The sequence below is a fragment of the Salminus brasiliensis genome, chromosome 1 (assembly GCF_030463535.1).
Source record: "Salminus brasiliensis chromosome 1, fSalBra1.hap2, whole genome shotgun sequence".
Classification (NCBI taxonomy): domain Eukaryota; kingdom Metazoa; phylum Chordata; class Actinopteri; order Characiformes; family Bryconidae; genus Salminus; species Salminus brasiliensis.
In genome coordinates this window covers 35,537,897-35,561,541 of record NC_132878.1, presented here as the reverse complement: position 1 = coordinate 35,561,541, position 23,645 = coordinate 35,537,897, and the positions used below count along the sequence as shown (strand labels likewise).

Sequence of the window (23,645 nt, the reverse complement as noted above, 5' to 3'; positions counted from 1 at the left end):
AATTGTGTAAATGTGACTATTCATTTAACTGTCACACTATTGCAGTGGATAGTTACGTGGCACTGTTTTCTTTGCTTCCATTCAGAGCTCAGGCCTCACTTCAGTTTGGCATCCGAGAGCGACCCGGCAGATCAGGAAGACGATGATGACGACGATGACACTGTACCTCATGGGAGCCCCACCCACAAGAGCAGGGCCCCACCCGTAGTGAACCATGACGATACGGTGGCTACGTCCGGAGTGAGCACGCTCAGTTCCACAGTTTCCCACGAGTCTCACACAGCACAGCACTCTGTTAGCATGGAGCTTGGCCGCATGAAGCTTGAGACCAACAGGTGGGCTGGTGTACTTACGTTAATAACCTGCAGAGAGTTTTAAAAATGTTAATAATAAATAAATAAATATAAACAGAGATGTTACAACTATAATTATATTTATTTGTGCGTTTATATACTTGGGTCTAAATCTCTCTGGACTCGTCAACATTCAAAGGTGTTGACAATTGCCGGTAGTTGAAAGATAATTTTAATAGGGTAAGATCACTTGAAATGAAAGACTTAGGTCTTATGAAGCCTTATGAACACTGCTTTTCAGTAAACTATTAATGTTAAACTATTTGTTTTGTTTTACACGGTTAGGTATTTGGTTGGATATTTTGATTAAAATGCGCTGAAACCAACTCTCGACGCTCGACCAATTTTAGAAAAACAGAGAATATCATCTCCTGTCATGGTCTTTAAGATTTGGAAAGTATCAAATTAATACAGTGTTACCCACAAAATACACTACATAGCATAGCATTTTATTTGTCACATACATAGTCATACATGGTACAACTAGCTACAACACTCAAGGCAGTGACATTGAGACAAGAAAAACACATTGAGAAAAACACAATGGCTCCCTCTCCTGCCTTGGTAGGGTACTGCACAGGGCCATGTGCACCATGTTGACATTTGGACTTTCCAAGCTCTTGGAATCCAAGCTCTGACCCTCACCTGGTTTTGTTTAGGAGGCACGTCTGATTGTAGTGGCACTGACTTTGCTTTAAAGACTTCTGCCTTGCAAACCTTTCTACGGTCTATATGGTCAAACAGGTATAGGTCCAAACACAGGAGGGCAGCCTTAAAGAGGGCAGATCCATGGTGCTGAAACACAGGAGAGGGAGCTATTATGACAAATAAAAAAGATGCAGTGGCTTAAATATAAAGAAAAAAAATGATTAAAGTGTACAATATAATTGAGAGCATGATATGAAGCACATCAAGCATAAGAGTATATGTAATTACTGTATAAAAGTACAATGACTACACAAAAATACAACTAGCCACTCATATACAGAAGCTAGTTTGAATAAATTGAAAAAATCTAAAGTGGCCAAAAATATGCCTGAAGTATTAGTAAAATGCTGTGTTGTGGTAATAAAAGAATATTGTTGTGTTTTTGTTGTACAGTTACAGCAGATACATAGATGGATAGATAGGAATGTAAAATGTCTGCAAACATTTGATGCACAGTGTGTGTGTTTAGGCTGCTAGAGGAGCTGCTGGAGAAGGAGAGGGAGTATCAGTGCATCCTACAGCAAGTTCTGGAAGAGAAGGAGCAGGAGATTAAACTACTGAAGATGCGCTCTGAGCCCGTCGGTCAGTTTGCAGGCCAAACAAACACACACACACACACACACACACACATACACATACACAGAGTACCAGCTAATAGGCCTACCGGTATGAGCAGTGTTAGTGTAATGCCTAGTCCTAATGATAGTAGGGGCATAGTGGCCTAAGATTAGCATTAAATATATTTTTCATGTAATGTTCTGCAGTGCAGCATTCATTCCCTCAGCCTCATCAGTTCCACAGATTTTTGTATCCTTTATGTACAATACCCAGCATGTGCATATATGTCATACAACATACAACTGCGATAAAGAAATTCTGACTGATGTTGCAGTGATGTACAAGCTAATAAAGACTACATGTTCAGTATCTAGGTTGCTTAGGCATTAGCCAACTAACAACCAGTCGCCATGTACCCGCCCCAAAACATGTGTAGTTTTACATAAGCTTCTCCCATCTTCAAGACGCATCATCACAAGTGGGCTATACAAGTCTTCAAACTGAAATATCTCCCTTTAATGACTAATGTGACACCACTGTGGGAGTGAAGCACATGTTTACAACAGATCTACTGGTGGTTAGATTTTTTTTCCCCATTTTTGACTTCAGCATCTTGAGAAAATAAAATGTTAATGGAATCCAAAAGGTTATTTTGTGTTTTAGGTATTGCAAGCTATGTTTTAGTCATAATATGTAGAAGTGCCATCTCAGTTCTAGTATTTGTTCATGTTGTGCATCCCCCTATTAGTGCTTCATCGGTTATTTGCTTGCTTTTTGTTTTGTAGATGCTGCTACTCCTTCAGTGAGTACACAGAGTTCATTAGGAGGAGAGGGTGACCCCGAGCTGCTCAAATGGCTCAGGTTACACGGAGCAGATGCTGATTCTATAGACAGGGTAACATAACCTACTGTATATTTCTTGCTATAGACATCCATATGCTGCATGTTATTTCAGACATTTTAATTACTTAAACAAAAAATTGTGTAAAACATTAACATGAACGAGCAATAACAAACAATGCATAACCTTTCTAAGATTACACTTCATGAAGATTAACAGAGGTGTCAAGTGGCAAGCCGTTTTAGTCTAAAATGCCAGCAGTGATCCAACCCGTAACTTAATTTTTAACTCAAATTCAAAATCTTTTTAATGCAGTTTTTCATAGCAGAAATTCTATATTTTCAGATATCAACTGTTATTTTTTAAGTCGTATAAAGTAAACAATATCTATAAAGACACTGTTGTCTAGTCATATTGCCAGGACGACATATCATTAATGTCATTTTGACTAGTCTTATGTTACCATTGACTTAGAATGGGAATTCAGAATTTCAGTACAATATATCTAACATAATTTTCACCACTTTTCAAAATATGTATCAGTTGTGACTGCGGTTTAAAATTAGAGAAGAATAGCACAACAGGGATCTTTAATTTGAGATTTTACAAGTCATTGCTTGTATTCCTGCAGGCTAAAATGGCTTGCCATAGGTGTAAGAAGACATATTTTTGGCTTAGACACAAGTTTTGATGCTGAGGTGTCAGACATGTCCTGATTCTAGTGCTCTAATTTCATACTACATAGATGAAATTAGAGCACAACAAATATAATTTATAATATTTATTTATTTATGTATTTATTTTTTTAAAGCTATAATAAAATCTTTACACCCTTGAGTTTAAACTATAAAGAAAAGTAAACATTTAAACCACTAGGTTTTTACTATAAGCATTAAGAACATTAAGACCATCAAGCAAATGAAAACTAGGTGAAAAAAAGGTGAAAGTAATGAAATCACTTTTTGTTCAGATTAAAAAAAGTACTGCTGATTCTTATGCTTATTTGTTTCTTGTTCTGTAGATCGTAGCGGAGGAATATACTCTGGACGACATTCTTCATTACATTACCAGGGATGACCTGAAGAGCCTGAGGCTAAAGTAAGCTTATATATACAGCTTCCATCTTGCCAACATAACTGCAGTTCCCTGTAACTGCATTTTTTGACGGGGGAGGTTAAAGTAGGAACACTTTACTACTACTGCTACTATATAAGTTGTAGAGATTTGAGGTACAATTACAACACAAACAATAGGCTATAGACTTTTTTACTACACTTTGAGCTGAATTGTTTTCAAGTTAAGTGAAATATGTTTTGCTTCTATAGAAAATGTCATTTATTTTTACATGATTTCATGATGCAGTGTAATATGTTTACATTCAATTAAAATGTCTTAGGTTAGGAAAAACAACAGTTAAGAATTAAGCTTTCATTGTGAAACATTGTGAAACCCAGACTTGACTACTGCAACTCTCTTCTGGCTGGTCTCCCACTGCGCACCATCAGGCCCCTGCAACTCATCCAGAATGCAGCGGCACGGGTCGTATTCAATGTCCCAAAATTTAGCCATGTCACTCCACTGCTGCATTCTCTTCACTGGCTTCCTGTAGCTGCCCGCATCAGATTTAAAACCCTGACGCTGGCCTACAAAGCCAAGAACGGACCAGCCCCTCCGTATCTGATGGCAGTGGTCAAAAGCCGATCCGCACCAAGAGCCCTTCGAGCTTCAAGTACGGCTCGGCTCGACCCGCCATCCCTCAAAATCCACGGAAGACAAACGTCCAGGCTTTTTTCTGTCCTGGCACCAAAGTGGTGGAACGAGCTGCCCCTGGGTGTCCGAACAGCCGAGTCGCTCGCTGTCTTCAAACGCAGACTGAAGACCCACCTCTTCAGAGAGTACTTGGACGAATAGTTCTATGGTCGCCTTATTGTATTGTGTTTAGCAATGACTAAGCTTAGAGGTATCTTTTGAATTATTAGTCTATTCTAACTAGCTAAGGCTTTTCTTGGGTAAATAGCAAAGCACTTTGTAAGTCGCTCTGGATAAGAGCGTCTGCTAAATGCCGTAAATGTAAATGTAAATGTAAACTATAAACCTATTGATTGTTGTCTCCTTGTGCTGTCTCCTGTAGGGGTGGAATCCTCTGTAAGCTATGGAAAGCCATCAGAGAGCACAGGGAGAAGCCTGGCTGAGTTTTGGCCCACCGGTCCACCCTTTACTGCACTTTACTCTGGTGTGTTACAGACCAAAACCCTATGCCAGAAACCACACACCCATCCAAATGCTCTAGTACAGGACTATCCAGACCACCCTGACCAGTGGGAGAAATGTGGCCAACACAGACTTTCTATTCTGTCTTTGACATTGATGTGAATTTTAATACAACTGGTAGCCAAACATTCTGGGGACCTTTGAGTTCATACATACACAACTGCACTGTAAATACAACGTGGTGTGTTACATTGTTGTTGGTGGAGTTCAATGGGAGAGTATTTTTTTGGAAGGCTGTGTGTGGAACAAACCCCTACACAGTTGATACTAGCTGACATGGTGTGGTGTGGCGCGGTGCTTCTTCATAGAAGAAAACTATAATTTGTTCGTTGTTTATTTGTTTACAAAAACAGAGACTGAGACTGAGCATTGGTCTGAAATCCAGACTATTTTTTTTTTACTTTCCAGAGGTACCTTTTAAATGTAAGCTTGTGTTTCAAACATTTCACAATGTCTTCATCCTTAACACTATGGGTTTTTTGTATCATTGTTGTCTTTTGGGACTTTATCTGCTTTTTTGCTTGTTTGTAAACCTTTTGGAGACTTTGTATACATTTCCCTTTAAATCGCAGAGTTGGAAACGCTTGTTACTGTCCTTTTACTACTTCGGCTTTTGTACTGGGTCGTGTTTTTAGCTAAATATATATACATATAATATATATGCTGCATATGTTACACACCTACCATCAACTCATACCAAGTTCAGTCTTGCATAATCCTTTTCCGTTTAACACTTTTTTTGTACCATTTTCTCGAAATAGATGTGACAATGCAACAAAGAAGTTTTAATTTGTAAATATTCAAAGACAGATTCCAAAATATTTTATAGGAAAAACAGGTTTGGCCTTTCTCGTTGAATTTCTCGTTGAATGTCATTACTACCCTTTCATTAGTACATACCTCCAAACAGTACCCACTGTATCATAGATTTATGGCTTTCTAAAGCTTAAGCCCAGTCATAATGCAAAGCAATTTAACATCATATTTACCGATTTCAGTGAACGTATCTCTTTTTATTTAAACAGTCCACCTTTGGTATAAAGTGTATTTAATCATCAACTAATGAGATTATTTGTTTAATGTTATGTAATATGACAATCCTCAGAATTAACTGTGAAATTAAAGTGTGACTTGAAAAACATCAAGTGTGAATTTTGAGTGCATCATGCTTTTTTGTCTTTCGACATTAAGACATTAAGACAATAAGTGGTTTGGATAACAATACTGTAGGATAGCATTCATTTTCATAACAACTGACATAAACCTACTTAAATCTATCAGGAGTCATTCTAGGACATTTCAGATTGTCGGTTTAGATTTGAATCATTTTACCTTAGAAAGCCTTAAGACAACTTATTATTAATACTACGATAAATAAATATCGCTTAATCACAGATTTCATACTGCAGTTGTTGTTTACCAACAGTTTTATGAAGGGCAGCCGTCACGAGGCTACATGAAACTGCATAAGCCATTCACAGCTTTCAAGAGTTGTCAGTTGCAACACTTGACAAAAGCAGCCTTTTAGACAACTAGGTTTGTTGAAATAAGCATTTGCTTATGTATGTTTATGTCCGTTGTAAAATGCTGCATGACCCCTGCATAAGCTTTTTATGACATGCTGCGTTTCAGTAAAATGCTATTTAAAATGTGATTAAAGTTGACTGCACTGTAATAACATCAAAACAGCTTGGTTTACACATACAGCTTAACACCATTATAAATGTAGAGGGAATTAGGGCTGCACGATATCTTTGCAATATTTATTGTGATATTAAAAAACACAGGAACGTTCACCAGATTTCACCAGAAGTCAATGATCCAACATTTCATGATATTAAGAATGCACTCTGTGTACCCAGGTTATTTTACACAAATGAAGTGTAATCTAGCTTAAAATGGCAAATGAAACCCCAAACCTTTTACTGAAGTTTAGCTTAATCAAGAGTGGTGGTGCACTGTAGCACTGTGCAGTGCAGATTGCACACACAGCATTTTCAAGCTTTATAAAATGCAAACAAGTGCCATGGACTGGTGAAGTTAATCAACAAAGATCTGGGGATAAAGAACACTAACTGTGATGCATGGTGCTGTTAAAAGGCTGAAGCTGTAAATACTTCAACAGAATGATATAAGACTTTCCTCAGACCAGAATGTGATACCTGAAGAAACACAAACTGAAGCTTTTGCAATGGTCAGAGTAACTCTCTGAAAAGAATTTGCATATTTTATTGCATTTTTTAAGATTGGCAACAAAATTGTGCTATTTGGCCGAGAATACCCTAAAACTTTCCACATGACTGTATATTTCACTGTTCTATGGCAAAACTATACTAATAGTCAAGCCAAGTCAGTCTTTAAAAAGCACATTTAATGCCTTCCGAAGCCAACCAAAGTGCTGTACAATTACAATGAACAACAAAGATATGAAGACAACAAAGCAAACTAAACATTAAATAGAGTAAATAAATTAAATCAAACATTACCTGCACATAAAACAAAGAGCAATAAAAAACACTTATAAGGAAAAAGCCTGAGAGTAAAGGAATGTTTGACTTAAAAGCATCAAATGTAGATGACATCCTTATATAGGGTGGTAGACTATTTCACATTTTGGGGGGAGCTAAAGAGAAAGTGACCTTTAGATATCAGTCCAAAATGCATGATAAAAGCATGGATGACTGTTTCTAGATACTTAAATGATAGAATGGATTTTAATTGGATTTTAGTCTTTTTTTTATTAAGACTGCAAACTACTTTTGAATGCAACTTTAAGGAAAGGAAGCAAAAAGGAGTTAATGTAGCCCTTAGGTAGCAATATAAACCAATACTCATGCAAAGGTATTTTCACTTTAGTGAAATAATGACTGTAAACACTGGAGAAGAAGTACTGACTACTTCTAAACCTGTGGTGTGCATCATTATATTAAAGTTCTATATAAAATTGTGGTCAGGAGTTTACATCCCCAATCTTTGGGGACATTAATTTCATGGCAACTGTTTTCTTTATTGATTTCTTTAAACTGTTCTTTTTCTGGTGCAGCATGATTTACAGCATACATCTACATCAACAACAACAGCAACAAAAACAAGACATTGGTGCATAAGTTAGACTTTTTTGAGGAATTGTCTGAAATCTACACACAGTCAAAATATGAACATACAAAACCCTTTTCTTGAAAGTTCCCCAAAGCACCTTAAGAGGTTCCTCCACGGTTTTAAACTAAAGAACCTCCAAACATTCCTCGAGGAACTTGAGATACTTTTAACAGTGTAGTTTAGTTAGTAAGTCATCAATACTTTGTATATTGCAAAAAATGAAGGGTCAAGAACAAGGCGTCCGAGGGCATCAGACAGAACTAGTATTGTCTGTCCTAGTATTATTGACTTTTATGTATATGACTTTTATAATAGTTCTTTCTGATATTGTTTACATTATTTACACTTCAGTGGGTTGTCATAGTTTGCCAAACTGAAGAGTTAATCTTTATTTGAAGGCCCCCAATATCTATACAATGCCTGTTATTTATGCCAGAATGTTAACAACGTATGGCATCTTGCAAATAGTGACATAAGCATTTAATAAATACTGAAATATTGCTTCATTAAAGTATTTGGAATTCTTGTGCATGAGTTATGCAGAGAACCATGTGGCAACATTGTCGTTTCCTGAGGTATCGCCTCAGGAATGTATTTGGAATTCTTGTGCAGTGCTATCTCCTTTCTTATGTCTTACTGCCATCTTCCGTCTTAGGTTTTGGTTAGCTGTCGCACAGTTTGTGTGACACCTACACTGTATACGTCACACAGGCACGATTAGTACCAAGTGCCACCATTTTCAGTGCTTCAGGGCACGGTGTGACAGTACTATATACAATGACGAGCAGAAGGTAAACTTTTTTATGTTTTAACTTTTTCAGTGTAATCTTGCAGTTTTTGCAGTGTTTTTAAAGCAAAATCATACTGAATTCATAATCGCTGACTGATGAGTGATAAACAAGGAAGCAAAATGGTACATGTGTGTAAGCATGTACGAGCACCTACGCTAAATTTAGGAAATGAAAGTTTGAGTAGCACTGGTGCTTAAAATAAGTCAGCGATCAGTAAGATCACACAGTAGCATTTACGTTTCACTTTCATTTGTTTCTTTGTAACAACAGTGTCAAAACTTGTAGCAGGGTAGATACGACTGGTTTCCGTACAGAGGATGTGGCTCTGAATCTAACCTTTCTGAGAATGTTTTCCCCACTAAAGAGCAGCATGGTTTTGTTTAACTGTAAGTTTAGGCCAACTTTTCTTTCTCCAGCCTTTGAAAAACATGGGGGAGCTTGCATCATGCTAAACAGCTAAGCATCGCTGCTAGCCATGTTAGCATTTTTGGCTAACGCGATCTTTTAGTGGTGTATGTGTGCTGTATTTCATTACTGTTGATTGAGATTGCTTTACTGTTTGGTGATGGTCCTGCTTAATCAACACTGATTAACTCAGCTAATTAGCAAATCAAAATTTGATTGATAGTCTTTGTGCCAGCAGTGTGTGTGAGCAATGACTCAGCATTCTCAGAATTCCGGCCTTCATTTTTCCACCCCTAACCTAAACTGAAAAAATATCCATTTTAGATGGACTTAATGGGCATAATGGGTCATTTATTTATTTCCATTCTTAGAAATCATCTTAAATCAATTGTGTTTGAATAGATTAAGCTATATAAAAGAAACCTGTGTGGCTGCAGACATTTTCTCTGATTCCACAGCCCCAGTAAGCGGAAGTGCCAGTACAGGCCATTCAACAATGAAGGTATTTGAAATCATGTGTATCTTGAAGAAATAATGAAGTTTTAACACATTATTATAGCTACTGTTTTAGCCATGACTTTCAGCAGCTTTCACACAAAAAGATTCTAAAACTGTATGCACTTGTTGCTCATTTCTGTTCATTTAGATGCCAGTTCAGGCAGTCCTGCAATGTAAGTTTAAAAAAAAAAAATGCCTTCATATAAAAATACTTTTTTGCCAGTTTTTGGTTTTGACTATTTTATGCAACTTCTCAGCACTCTTTCAGATACAGGACTGCCAGCACTGCTGATGCTGATAATTCACGGGGTCTACATAAGAGCGGATGGTCATTTTGCCACATACCAGTTTACAAACACGTGTGTCTTGGACTCGATTCTGGCTGCTTTTCACGTCTGTTACATTAAATTCCAAAATGTTAGATCGCTACTAGAGTCTAATGTGTCACTCAAGATTATACTGGCTTATTTAAATGCAGCAGACTATAACAATGCAAAAGCCCTTTGGCTGCGACAGCTGGGACGGGTTCCGCAAAATAATGAAATAGACATTTTCGGCACTGTAAAAGATCATTTCCCAATGTTTGCTAAACTGGTATGTGCTCAAGTCGAGTACCACCAAGAAACACCTGATGATAGTCCTGTATACGAAACAACCGTGAGGTAAGCAATGAGTTTAAACTACGCAGAAGTAATATAGTTAAAAAATATATGAATTTTCCTTTTAAATAATGTTTAATGTTTAAAAAATACTAATATTTTTCTCTTCCCAGCAAGTTTCGGGTGCTTGGTGATGTGAAGGCTTTGGGCTGTGCAGACAATCCCACAATGATCCTGGTTGTTCCTAAAACGTTCGACACTAAGGTTCAGAAACCACCCCTCTGTGTTGAAGATGGAAACAAAAAGTAACTACAAATTTACCAAAAATAATAATTTGGGGCCTGAAGTCCTTTAGTGATACCACTTCTGTGGACCATTATGCAGTGCTGTGTTGCATTTTTAAGCAATAATAACATTAATAAATAATGTTTGTATTGTAATCTGATAATAGACAGAACCTATTATTGTTAATTAGTAATGATTGTATTACAGCAATGCAGCATTATTATTATAATCATTTCGGGTTTATTTATAATGAAAACACATTAAACTGAGCACATTTAGTTTATCTGGTTTAAGCTAATGGCGGTACAACTTGTTCTGTCATGCTGATGGAGCCATAGATATCGATTGTGAAGCTATTTCTCATTATTTGCATCATTTTCTTTCTCCTTACCACTTTCACCCTCACTTTTCTTCCCCAAAATTATACTACTGTCAATCAGCAACATGGTGCAACTGGACAGTAGGCTTGTGAGAGCATGTGCAATATACAGTACTACTGTCCAGTTGCACCACTTTCACAATCACTGTCTTCTTCTTTCTTACAGGATCTTTCAGCTTCAGTTTCTGTTGCTAGGAGAAGGGACTCACATGGTCATGTCTTTTCAATTCACAAAGAAAATATGGATTCTTTATGATAATAATCCAGCCTTTAGGTCTTTTCGGCCTTTCAACCTCGAGCAAGATCTTCATCGTTACATGATCTGCTGGGCTGGCTACATCAATACGACACAAGCTGATGAACGAAAAATCGGTATTTTTCGACTTTTATGTTTTAGAATGACTCGTGATTGTGTGTAAAGTTTCACCCATGCCTTTGCATATTCTAATGTTGTTCTGCAAAAACAGTGACTTGCTATTTCTTTCCCTTTGTAGGCATCCCTGAGACCGGAGGAGGAGCACAGCCTTTCGATTATGGTTCATCTGAACAGCTAGAAAATCTTGAAGAGTCCATGGAGGACATACTGATGAGCTTTGAAGACCTAGCCTGTGGTACCTCTGACTCTGAATAAATATGCTACCTGTGCCAGGCTCTGGTTCTAAAATGTGCATTGAAAAAAAAGTCAAATGCATGTCTGTCTTTGATGAGCAGAAGTCAAACTTGTGGTGTAGCAGAATGATTCCCATGCAATATTTGAATGTTTTGAATAATTGCTGCAATGCACCACTTGTTTCTACATTACACAAAGTATTAATATTACATCAGCCTTTGTTCAGCATTAGTAATTTATTTTATTTATTGCCTGGTTGATGTAACATGTTTAATTTATTTTATTTAAAGTTCCTTGTTAAAAAAATTACACATTGTACCACAACTTAAGCTTTACGGCCATAAGCCATTCCATCATACTGTATGTAAGCTCACTGTACACATTTACACATGTACATATTTCTGACTTTTGCAATATGTGTTTTTGGTGTATTGCTGGAATACCTATTTGCCTGCCCTCATGAGATGTTTGGTAGATGTGTGATTATCTTACACTGGGAAAACCTACACTCTTAAAAATCAAGGTGCTACACATGGTTCTTATATGGTATCACTCAGAGAATATTTTGTGACTGTGACAATTGGCCTTAGTTTTCCACTTCCCCATCTCAGGAGGTCACCATCAGTACTGACTCACACTCACCTGTATGCAATATGTCATTTGCGCCAGTATTTTAGGATGCTGCACCTAGACTGAGGTACGGCATCTTGTTTCCTTCAGCATTTGAAAGTGTTTTTTCTTTTGTTTAGTTCTGTTTTAAGATTTGACCTGTTTCTGCCTTTACGATTTGGATTATTGGATTTGCTCTTGTCTGCCTTTGTTTACCTGGTTTGTTTACACCTGTCTGCTCAATAAACTTGCGATTGGATCCCATTCTGTACTGGGATTGTGTGACAGAAGACGTGGCCACGAGTCCGCCTTCCTCCACTTTCATTGCAGTAGAACTATTTTAGTGCAGTGTACAATGTATATCAACCATAACACTGAAACATTTTGGACCAAGACTGATAAAAAAAATCTCATTATGTCATTGTTAATGGAGTAAAGCTAAAGAATGGACTACATCGCTATGGACTGCAAACAGTGAGATATTAAGATCCGAGGCTCATGTTTTTAAATCAATTCAAAGCTGTTGATCACCCCGCTGCCAGAAAAGAGCTGGGTTTAAGGCTGTGTTAGCTTAAACAAGGCACCTGTTCTGTGGCTGCATATGAACTTGAATTCCACACAGTCGCAGCCGACAGTGGATGGAGTGAATGGCTTTACTGGTGGCTTTTCAGCAGGGGGCTGAGAAACAATCTCGAAGCCGAGTTGACATTTTGAGGACACAACATGACTTTGGATAGTTATTCAGACTTCCATTATATAACGTTATTCAGTTATTCAGACTTCCATAACCTTTGAGAGATTCTGGAGCAGCTGGAAACTTTATGGACCTGGGTCTGGCAGATGGTCTCCAGATCCCCCTACAAAATCCTGATCAACCTCACAGCTACGAGTCAAAGCTTTGAATGGATGCCCATTAGGCAAAGGGTTTGTGACAATGGCCTCAGTGTAGCTATTAGTAAAGATTGGACTCTTTCATGAGGAGAAACTCTCATTTCTTGTCATTCACTCATCTGATCATAATCAGATCAGTCCTAATATGAGCAATGTAGTGTCTTGGGATTGTGCCATAGAGCTTCTCCCCAATATTGTTCCTGGGTATATCAGCTCTCAGAACCAGAAACATACAAGGCTGAAGCTTTAGAAATGGGCCATATTCAACCCTCCACCTCCCCGGCTGCAGCAGGGTTTTTTTGTGGAAAAGAAGGATGGCAGTCTCCGGGTCTGCATTGATTACCAGGAACTTAATGCCATCACAGTCAAGTATCCTTACCCCCTCCCCTTAGTGCCCTCAGCTTCAGAGATCCTTGACCTCAAAAGTGCATGTAATTTGATTTCAATTTCAAGAATGATGAATGGAAGACTGCTTTTGTGACCACTAGAGGGCACTATGAATATTTAGTAATGCCACATGGGCTGGCCAATGCTTCCTCAGTATTTTAGGCAAATGTCAATGAGGTCCTCAGAGACATGATAGATTGTAGGGTGTTAGTCTACATAGATGACATTCTGATTTTTTCACCCTCCTTGGAGGATCATATTAGACACATTCAGGCTGTCCTTCAGAGGGTCTTGGACAACAAGTTATCCGTCAAGGCAGAGAAGTGTGAATTCCATGTCAAGGAAATTTTGGGGTACAACATACAGCCTGGTGTCAGTGCTGTCAAAAAATGGTCTAGACCCAGCCAAGTTAAGAAGTTAAGGAGGCATTTTTTGGGCTTCTCAAATTTAAATAAGAAAAACACTAGTTAACCCTAGTTAAAACTAAAAACACCATAGTTTGGAAAACTGCAGCTGTGGGAGCATTCATAGCTTTACAGGAGAAGTTCACTATAGTGCCAGTTCTCAAACATCCAAATCCTGATACCTTTTGTTGCGGTGGTAAATGCATCGGAAACAGAAATTTGGTGCAGTTTTGTCCCAACTTGTAAAAAAAGTTTATCCATGTTGTATCCAGCCTATTTCTTCCGTAACTTAATAGCGTTGAGCGACACTATACTGTAGGGAACAGGGAGTTATTAGCTATAAAGGATGCCTTTGACAAATGAAGGCACTGGCTGGAGGTAACAAGACAACCTAGACCATTCTAATCTTTTTGTAAGTCCTACTTTTGATTACCATCCACTGACCAGTGGTCAGATAGAGAGACTCAATCAGGAGGGCATTTTCTCTGCTACAACTGTAATCGGAATCAGCATGATTGGAGCACCTCCCTACCTTGGGCAGAGTATGCCAAAAACTCTTTGACTAGCTTGTCTACAGGGCTCACTCCTTTTTAGCGTGTCTTAGCTTACCAACTTCAATTTCTGCCGTTGGAGTCAGAATCTAGTGATGTGCCAGCAATGGATAACTAAATGAGACGTAGCCAGCAGATTCGGGAGGAGGCTAATGTTTGCTTCAATGTGTAGGACAGCGAGTAGGACAGAATGTCTGAAGCTAGCTTACAGTGTAAGAACAAGGGACTGGGAGGGCTACTGCTCAGAAGAGTGGTCTTAGGTTTTGGTCTGCGACATCTTGGACCTTTTGCTCATGGCGGATTTCCATTGTGACCATCAGGGTCTCCGAAGCCTAGGGGCTGTCTCAGGCATGGAGTATGTGGGTTGGCTGGGGCCATCTGTTGGGGGGGTGGATGATGGGGGGGTTAATGTCACGAATGGCCCTGGTGTTCCTGGTTTAGAATGCTGCACCTAGACTATGTCTTGTTGTTTGCTTCAGCTTTTTGGAGCATGTTTATTCTCTTGTTTAGTCCTGTTTTGGTGTTTGACCTGTTTCTGGCTCTACAGACTTGCATGTGGTTACAGGGACGTATATAGATCTTGCAGTAGTGCCAAGCAGCGGTGAAACCAGTGATGCCATGTTAGGTTTCTGAGGTTTCCTGTTGAGTTTAGTAGATTACATGATCATTTCTGCTATTTCATTCATTCAAACACTACCTGCTCTGTGGTGGTCCTGTGTTGTCCTGATCTGTGTTCTCCTGATCAGCAGAAAAGGTGAAAGGAGGCTAACAGAGTACAACAAAGTGTTTCTAGGTGATAAGTGGAGTTAATACAATAGACAGAAAGTTTACAAACAAAAAGGTGGTATTAATGGTATGGCTGCTCTCTCTGACTCACTCTCTCTAATGACTATATGAACTCCATTTCCCAAGATGCACCTTTAGTTCTTACTTCCTCATTGACAAAACACCATTTAGTATTCAGGTCATCACCACCACTGAAACACTGATTACTCTTTCCTGTCTACCTGTGTATTTAAACCTGTTAGTATTGACTATATTTGACTATACTACTGATCGAAGAGCCACTTTGTAGAGGGTCTGGGAAAAAACATTAGGCTGGAAACAAAGTTTGCACAGTGCATGGCAGAACGGTAGGTCAATGGTTTGGACACACCTCTGATGCTACTTCCAACTCACCGGACATAACCTCACTTCCTCTAATACAGTTTAGAGCGGGAATTTTTTTGTGTCTGGCAGCAAATCAAGGACAGTCTGAATAGTCTGTGCAGTGTAACAAATACAATGCTTGAGATGGGAAATGCCTGGTAAAGTCGTTTCTTATTATCTTATTATATTTTACATTGTGGAGATTTTACAACGAAAGATTACAAGAGTACAAGTAAAACGTTTGTGCTGGGCTGCCGACAGTGTTGTCAGCTAAAGACTCAGCTGTGTGATTATCTGTAATTAAAAGTTGCTCATACACTTCAGTGAGTAAGATAGAATAAACCGAAGGGTAATAATGAGTGGAGGACAGGTCTGGGCAGAACAATGTTTATTTACATTTACGTTGCATAGCATTCTATGTAGGCTATGTAGCATTTAGCTCATGCAGATGCTACATAGATAATAGTAGACGGTAAAAATTATGGCAAAAATATATATACATATCGAAAACCATAGTGTAAAAATCGAATTACCTTTATTACCTTTTTTACAGTGGCACCAGCAACGTTGACTACTCTCTGCTTAATGAGGAACATGAACGCCTTCTTAAAGGTAAACAAAGCTTTAAGGAGGATTACTTGACAACATAAATAGATAAGATAAAATACACTTACAGAGGTTTCCACTAATGGCCTGATATTGACACGTATATTTGTGTGGTTTCTCAGATGCTGCTGGAGACCAAGCAAATAACAAAAGGTAGGTTCTCTAATGGTTTAACCCCTCTTTAACACTCCAAGGTTTATTACACACTTAGGTGTAATAACACACTTAGGTTCTGTACAAACTGTTGGGGCTATTCTTTGGTAATAGAAGTTTCTAATAATGCCTTCAGTCCACTGGCGGCCCATAGACTTTTTTTAATGGATTAAATGATACATTTCTTATTAATATAATAATTCCATACGCTTTATATGTGTTATTTCTGAAATGTACAGCTTTACTTTGATGTGACAAGTCACTATGGGTAATATTGTTTTTCCAGGCATGATTTGGTGAATCTCCTCACTGAAGACTGGGGCAGCTATATTAAAGCTGGTGGTCAATATGGCGCATACCAGTTTAAAAATACGTGCCTCCTTGACGCACTCCTAATTGGCCTTCAAATTAGTCATAAAAAATACAAAAATTGTAAAGAACTTTTTCAACTTGATCCTACAATTAACACAATCTTGACATTGTTACAGGCAGAAAAGTACAATCAGGCTAAATATCTTTGGATAATTTCTTTGAATCTGTTCAATTCTAACTGTATATTCGAAATTGCAGAAACAATTGATTTTAGGAGTGGGGTCAAGGACCATATGGCAATGTTTAGAAACCTGGTATGTTCCAGAGACCATTTTACTGAAAATGAAGCAATTTATGGCGCTAATGGTCGTCTGCATGAAAGCATAATTTGGTAAATATTTCATAAGCTTCATATTTACTCTCTAAGAAGCTTTCTTTAAACCAAACAAAACCCTATAATGTAACATAATGGTTTTTAATCTGTGTTAACAGTGCGTTTCAGTGTTATGGAAAAGTGATGCCTTTGGGCATGACTTATAGAGAGCCCTGTAGTATACTGGTAATCAGAGATGGACACATGAACCCAGCCCCCCCACTTAATGTCACTGACAAATATGACAGGTAAGTACTGCAAACGATATGTGTGAAAAAAGTGCAACATGCATGTTTACATGATTGTGGAGATGTGTCTTTCTAGACAGTCCTTTAATGAGTGTTTCCTTAACAGTTGCCACCACTTTTGATAATGCTTTTATATGATATTTATGTCTTTGGTATCTATTTCTCATCTCTCAGAACCTTTAAACTGCAGTTTATGCTTGTGTGGAAGAGGATGGTAAAAGGAAAACACATGGTTGTGTGCAGTAACCTGGAGGATGGGAGATGGGTCCTACACGACAATACTCCTGGGGTACCACCAGAATATTTCGACTTTGACAACAGAGATTTCAAGAACGATTACCCTGTTTACTTAGCTTTCTATGTCAATGTCACACAACCTGGACACAGCAAAGGTACGTCAACTCTGTATGTAATCCATTTACAGTTGCCCTCAATAAAAAGTTCATATATATATGAAACTGGAAGTATTACTTTATAATAAGAAATCACACCAGTGTTGTGTTGAAAATGTCTGAATTCCATCATTATTGTGGTTGATTCAGCCTTTACACCACCCCCAGCTTCGACTCTATAATTGAAGATGACATAGCATTAAGGCGGTGTAAGACATTGTTTCTGCCTTTTTCTTGTGTACTTATGCCAGAAATGACCACCACTGCAGTAACGCTAATTTCTGATAGCTAGTCTATGAAGATTAAAGTGTCAGTTAACTTTGAGTTAACTAAGGCAACTAATTACATTCCCACATTTGGTTCAATAATATTACAAAAATTGGTTGATTAATTTAGGATTTAGGGGATTTGTATGCTCAAACAATCACACTTACTCCAATTAGGCGCTGCCTAATTCCTTCCCAAATAGTTCAAATTATCTCTCCTAATTTTTAGCATATTTTCAAAGTTGAACTAATGGAGTGCAGTTATGAAACTATGTAACTATGGCGTGTTCATTCATCCACCCATCCCTCTTCTTACCCGCTTTCTTCTGGTCAGGGTCGCGGTGGGTATGGAGCCTAGCCAGCCCCCTGCCCTTAATTACTGCATGCCAGGCCCATGGGGTGTCATTATTCTTTATAATGTATAAGAGTTTATATTTATTAGTACACTGACCAACTTGACATCATCCGACTGTAAGTAGACCATAACCTCAGCCTGTCTTCTGTTGTTATAGTAACTGTTCCAGAGGTTGAAGTGGGAGTTGGACATCATGGGCCATCAGCATGGAACTGGCAGCTGGTGTGAGAGGAACTGTAGAACCTGACTGTCCTCATTAGCAAAGTAAACCAAACTTGACAGTTAGTCATTCTGTCTTTTTCGCCATTGCCCATATATCATGTTTTGACTCTGCTCGGCTTTGACACTGTTTTTTTCAAATGTCAGTGATTAAATAAAACCATTTGGTTAATTTCACATAAAGTTCTAATACATCTTTGAGCTTCTGCCTCATAATTAACTGATTATGTATGTCATAGCTATTTCCTTAGCTTTTGCTTTCTTTTGCCATGCTTATGTAATGTATCGAAGAATACATTTTTTGTGATCATACTCGGTCCTCAATAAAATTTATTGAGGTTCAGACCCGGAAGCCCAGGTGGTGGAAAGAATTTATCATGGAAGTCTGAGCAGTAGACTTCCTCACTGACTGAAACCAAGTCCAAATTAATTTGTCATTGGCATAACATGTCAAGACATCTGTGCATTTTAATGCTGGTGAAGAGGCTTAGTCAAAAATACACATATCCCCATTATTCAGTGTCCCTTAAAGTTCCAAAATGCCCTTTAACTTGCCAAGGCCAAGATCTCTTAACTCTCTTCTTAGATAGTAAAGCAGGTTGTACAATAGATGAACATGAGGATCGGGGGTGACCTAGTAGAGTCTGGATGTAGCTGAAGGTCATCAGGCAGAGCTGTTAGCAGTCAGACTGCGTGTGGGAAGAAACTGTTCATGAGTCTAGAGCTAGCTCGCTTGCTCTCAGCCAAGATATACCCACGACTCCTGTTCCAGCTAGGCAATCCACGCTCACGCAGCAGAGCTAGGTTTGGTTGAACTAGCCGTTTTGGTTCTGCAGCTGGTCCCATAAATATAAAGTGTGTGTGCATGCATATATATAAAAAGTGTGCGTGTGTGTATGCATGCAAATATATAAAAAGTGTGTGTGTGCATGCATATATATAAAAAGTGAGTGTGTGTGTGTATGCATGCATATATATAAAAAGTGTGTGTGTATGCATATATATAAAAAGTGTGTATGCATGCATATATATATATATATATATGTATATATATATATATATATATACACACACACACACATATATATATATATATATATATATATATATATATATATATATATATATATATATATGAACAATAAAACAATAAAATAGATGAACATGAGGATCGGGGGGGGACCTAGTAGAGTCTGGATGTAGCTGAAGGTCATCAGGCAGAGCTGTTAGCAGTCAGACTGCCTGTGGGAAGAAACTGTTCATGAGTCTAGAGCTAGCTCGCTTGCTCTCAGCCAAGATATACCCACGACTCCTGTTCCAGCTAGGCGACCCACGCTCATGCAGCAGAGCTAGGTTTGGCAGAGCTAGCCGTTTTGGTTCTGCACCTGGTCCCATAAATATAAAAAGTGCATGCATATACATATAAAGTGTGCGTGTGTGTATGTATATATATATAACAATATATATATATAAGTGTGTGTGGTCCGAGATACTGTTGTGGAGAAGTTTAAAGCCGGATTTGGATACTAAAGGTTTCCCAAGCTTTAAACATCTCAAGGAGCACTGTGCAAGTGATCATATTGAAATGGAAGGAGTATCAGACCACTGCAAATCTACCAAGACCCGGCCGTCCCTCTAAACTTTCAATTTTTGTTGTCACAAATAAAGGATGTTAGGATGGCCAGGTCAAAGTCCAGACCTGAATTCAATCAAGAATCTGTGGAAAGAGCTAAAAACTGCTGTTCACAAATGCTCTCCATCCAACCTCACTGAGCTCGAGCTGTTTTGCAAGGAAGAATGGGCAAAAATGTCAGTCTCTCAATGTGCAAAACTGATAGAGACATACCCCAAGCGACTTGCAGCTGTAATCACAGCAAAAGGTGGCGCTACAAAGTATTAACGCAAGGGGGCTGAATAATATTGCACGCTCCACTTTTCAGTTTTTTATTTCTAATAAAAGTTTAAAATATCCAATAAATGTTGTTCCACTTCACAATTGTGTCCCACTTGTTGTTGATTCTTCACAAGAAATTACAATTTCATATATTTATGTTTGAAGCCTGAAATGTGGCAAAAGGTTGAAAAGTTCAAGGGGGTGAATACTTTTGCAAGGCACTGTATATATAAAAGTGTGGGTGTGTGTGTATATGCATATATATAAAAAGTGTGTGTGTGTGTGTGTGTGTATATGCATATATAGTGTGTATAGTGTGTACACACACATTTTATATACACACTTTATACATATTTATATTAAACATATATATAGGTTTAAATCAGACAGGCTCTTCCAAAGTCCCCTCTAATGATATTTTTCATCTGTGTGAAGTGCTTATCTGACAAGAGATATTTTGAAATTGACCTACAAAATAAGATCATGGTGACTGTTCCATGTCCTCAGGACAATGCTTCTACATTTACATGAATATCTAAAAATAAAATAATTATAATGACTTCACCAGTCAGAGTACCAGACAAATATAATGCTTGTTTATTAGATGAGATGTTTGTTATTTAGTGCTCATTTACTCTAAAAATTAAATGAAAACATGCTCATATGCTTTGAAAAACATGCTCAAATGAGCCGGAATCAACACAAAACCAGGAAGTGAGGCCCTTATTTGGGCCTGTGGGCGGCGGCTCAGGATCGCCCTGGGGGAGGGGTGATAACGAGGGCCTAACACTACTGTTCCTCTTCTACTGCTCCTGTGTGGTTGTGCTTTTAGGTATCCTAGGATTCCACTTCTCTGAAAGAGAAAGTAAAACTTAAGGCAATTTGTTGGTAAACATCTGCAATATACTTTAACCAGATAACTTTGAAAACCATTCATAGTGTCAGTTTTTTTCCTGTATATATATATATATATATATATATATATAGGGAAAGTTTACTTTCTATGCTAAACAATCTGTTACAATTATTTTAACTGATCAGTACTTCATCAGTTACTAAGTAATATTAAGAGTAATTTGTAGTTCTATAATACCAGACTGTAGTCCATCTGTTTCTCTGCATGCTGTGACAACCTCCTTTCACCTTGTTCTTCAATGGTCAGGACCCCACAGTACCAACACGGAGCAGGTAGTATTTGGGTGGTGGGTAATTCTCAGCAATGGTAGTGTTGTGCTGGTTCGAGTGGATCAGATACAGCAGTGCCGCTGGAGTTTTTAAACACTGTGTCCACCCACTGTCCACTCTATTAAACACTACTACCTAGTTGGTCCACCTTGTAGATGTAAAGTCAGAGACAGAAGCTCATCTGTTTCTGCACAGTTTGTGTTGGTCATCCTGTAGTCCTTCATCAGTGCTCACAGGACACTGCCCACAAGACATACTGATTTTATATGATATCCATTTGTACGATATCCATTTCTCTCAGGACCTTTAAACTGCAGTTTCTACTTGTGTGGAAGAAGACGGTAAAAGGAAAACACCTGTTGTGGCAGTGACCTGGAGGATGGAAGATGGGTCCTACATGGCAATACTCCTGGGGTACCACTTTGAATATTAGGTATCCTAAGATTCCACTTCTCTGAAAGAGAAACTAAAACTTAAGGCAATTTGTTAGTATCTTAGCCTTAGCAAAAAAAAACAAAAACATGTGCACTATACTTTAACCCAATAACTTCATAGTTTCAGTTTCTCTTGTTTCCAAATGGGTGTGGTTATCTTGAGACCTTAGGCAAATGACTCAACAGCTTTGTTCCTGTAAATACATACAAGTCATTGTTAAAGCCTCAGATCATACATGTCCATCAAATGAATCTTGAAATGAACTTTCCCTTGATGTAAAGATTCTTTACCAATTCAAGGACTGTTCACATTCACACATCTCCATGAAAAACACACTTCTTCATGGAACCAAAAGTGGTTCTTGCATGGCATTACGCAAAGAACCTTTTGAAGCACCTTTATTTTCAAGATTTAAACCTTTAAACTGCAGTTTCTACTTGTGTGGAAGAAGACGGTGAAAGGAAAACACCTGTTGTGGCAGTGACCTGGAGGATGGAAGATGGGTCCTACATGGCAATACTCCTGGGGTACCACTTTGAATATTAGGTATCCTAAGATTCCACTTCTCTGAAAGAGAAACTAAAACTTAAGGCAATTTGTTAGTATCTTAGCCTTAGCAAAAAAAAACAAAAACATGTGCACTATACTTTAACCCAATAACTTCATAGTTTCAGTTTCTCTTGTTTCCAAATGGGTGTGGTTATCTTGAGACCTTAGGCAAATGACTCAACAGCTTTGTTCCTGTAAATACATACAAGTCATTGTTAAAGCCTCAGATCATACATGTCCATCAAATGAATCTTGAAATGAACTTTCCCTTGATGTAAAGATTCTTTACCAATTCAAGGACTGTTCACATTCACACATCTCCATGAAAAACACACTTCTTCATGGAACCAAAAGTGGTTCTTGCATGGCATTACGCAAAGAACCTTTTGAAGCACCTTTATTTTCAAGATTTAAACCTTTAAACTGCAGTTTCTACTTGTGTGGAAGAAGACGGTGAAAGGAAAACACCTGTTGTGGCAGTGACCTGGAGGATGGAAGATGGGTCCTACATGGCAATACTCCTGGGGTACCACTTTGAATATTAGGTATCCTAAGATTCCACTTCTCTGAAAGAGAAACTAAAACTTAAGGCAATTTGTTAGTATCTTAGCCTTAGCAAAAAAAAACAAAAACATGTGCACTATACTTTAACCCAATAACTTCATAGTTTCAGTTTCTCTTGTTTCCAAATGGGTGTGGTTATCTTGAGACCTTAGGCAAATGACTCAACAGCTTTGTTCCTGTAAATACATACAAGTCATTGTTAAAGCCTCAGATCATACATGTCCATCAAATGAATCTTGAAATGAACTTTCCCTTGATGTAAAGATTCTTTACCAATTCAAGGACTGTTCACATTCACACATCTCCATGAAAAACACACTTCTTCATGGAACCAAAAGTGGTTCTTGCATGGCATTACGCAAAGAACCTTTTGAAGCACCTTTATTTTCAAGATTTAAACCTTTAAACTGCAGTTTCTACTTGTGTGGAAGAAGACGGTGAAAGGAAAACACCTGTTGTGGCAGTGACCTGGAGGATGGAAGATGGGTCCTACATGGCAATACTCCTGGGGTACCACTTTGACAACACAGATTTCAAGAACGATTACCATGTTTACTTCTATGTCAATGTCACACAACCTGGACACAGCAAAGGTCAGTCTTTTTGGTAATTTACAATGGTCTTAAATATTTACAGAATAAATACACCCTCAAGTTAAATTTAAAACTCAAATGATCCCAAAATGTCAATTGTGGTAGATTCACTC

General features: G+C 38.2%; 2 protein-coding genes across 2 annotated transcripts in view; both read left to right on the top strand.

Moving 5' to 3' along the window:
- map3k5 (mitogen-activated protein kinase kinase kinase 5) overlaps window positions 1-5,872 on the top strand; it is an 84,732-nt gene extending 78,860 nt beyond the window's left edge. The window contains exons 26-30 of the mRNA XM_072678582.1: window positions 86-335; window positions 1,531-1,643; window positions 2,405-2,514; window positions 3,482-3,558; window positions 4,592-5,872. Of these exons, the coding sequence (XP_072534683.1) occupies window positions 86-335; window positions 1,531-1,643; window positions 2,405-2,514; window positions 3,482-3,558; window positions 4,592-4,652 (611 nt within the window). The 3' untranslated portion in view covers window positions 4,653-5,872. The remainder of the gene's footprint in view (window positions 1-85; window positions 336-1,530; window positions 1,644-2,404; window positions 2,515-3,481; window positions 3,559-4,591) is intronic.
- A 2,714-nt stretch (window positions 5,873-8,586) lies between these two features.
- On the top strand, window positions 8,587-12,270 carry LOC140575345 (uncharacterized). Its single transcript, XM_072695637.1, has 7 exons — window positions 8,587-8,621; window positions 9,485-9,528; window positions 9,673-9,697; window positions 9,782-10,186; window positions 10,297-10,428; window positions 10,954-11,159; window positions 11,282-12,270. The coding sequence occupies exons 1-7, from the start codon at window positions 8,608-8,610 to the stop codon at window positions 11,416-11,418; spliced, it is 963 nt and encodes a 320-aa protein (XP_072551738.1). The 5' UTR covers window positions 8,587-8,607; the 3' UTR covers window positions 11,419-12,270.
- Window positions 12,271-23,645: the final 11,375 nt, after the last annotated feature.

Bases quoted from the DNA above. Each gene is read 5' to 3' on its own strand.
- LOC140575345 (XM_072695637.1), top strand. The intron at 9,698-9,781 runs GTAAGTTTAAAA...GCAACTTCTCAG, and splicing joins AGTTCAGGCAGTCCTGCAAT to CACTCTTTCAGATACAGGAC. The intron at 10,187-10,296 runs GTAAGCAATGAG...TTCTCTTCCCAG, and splicing joins GTATACGAAACAACCGTGAG to CAAGTTTCGGGTGCTTGGTG.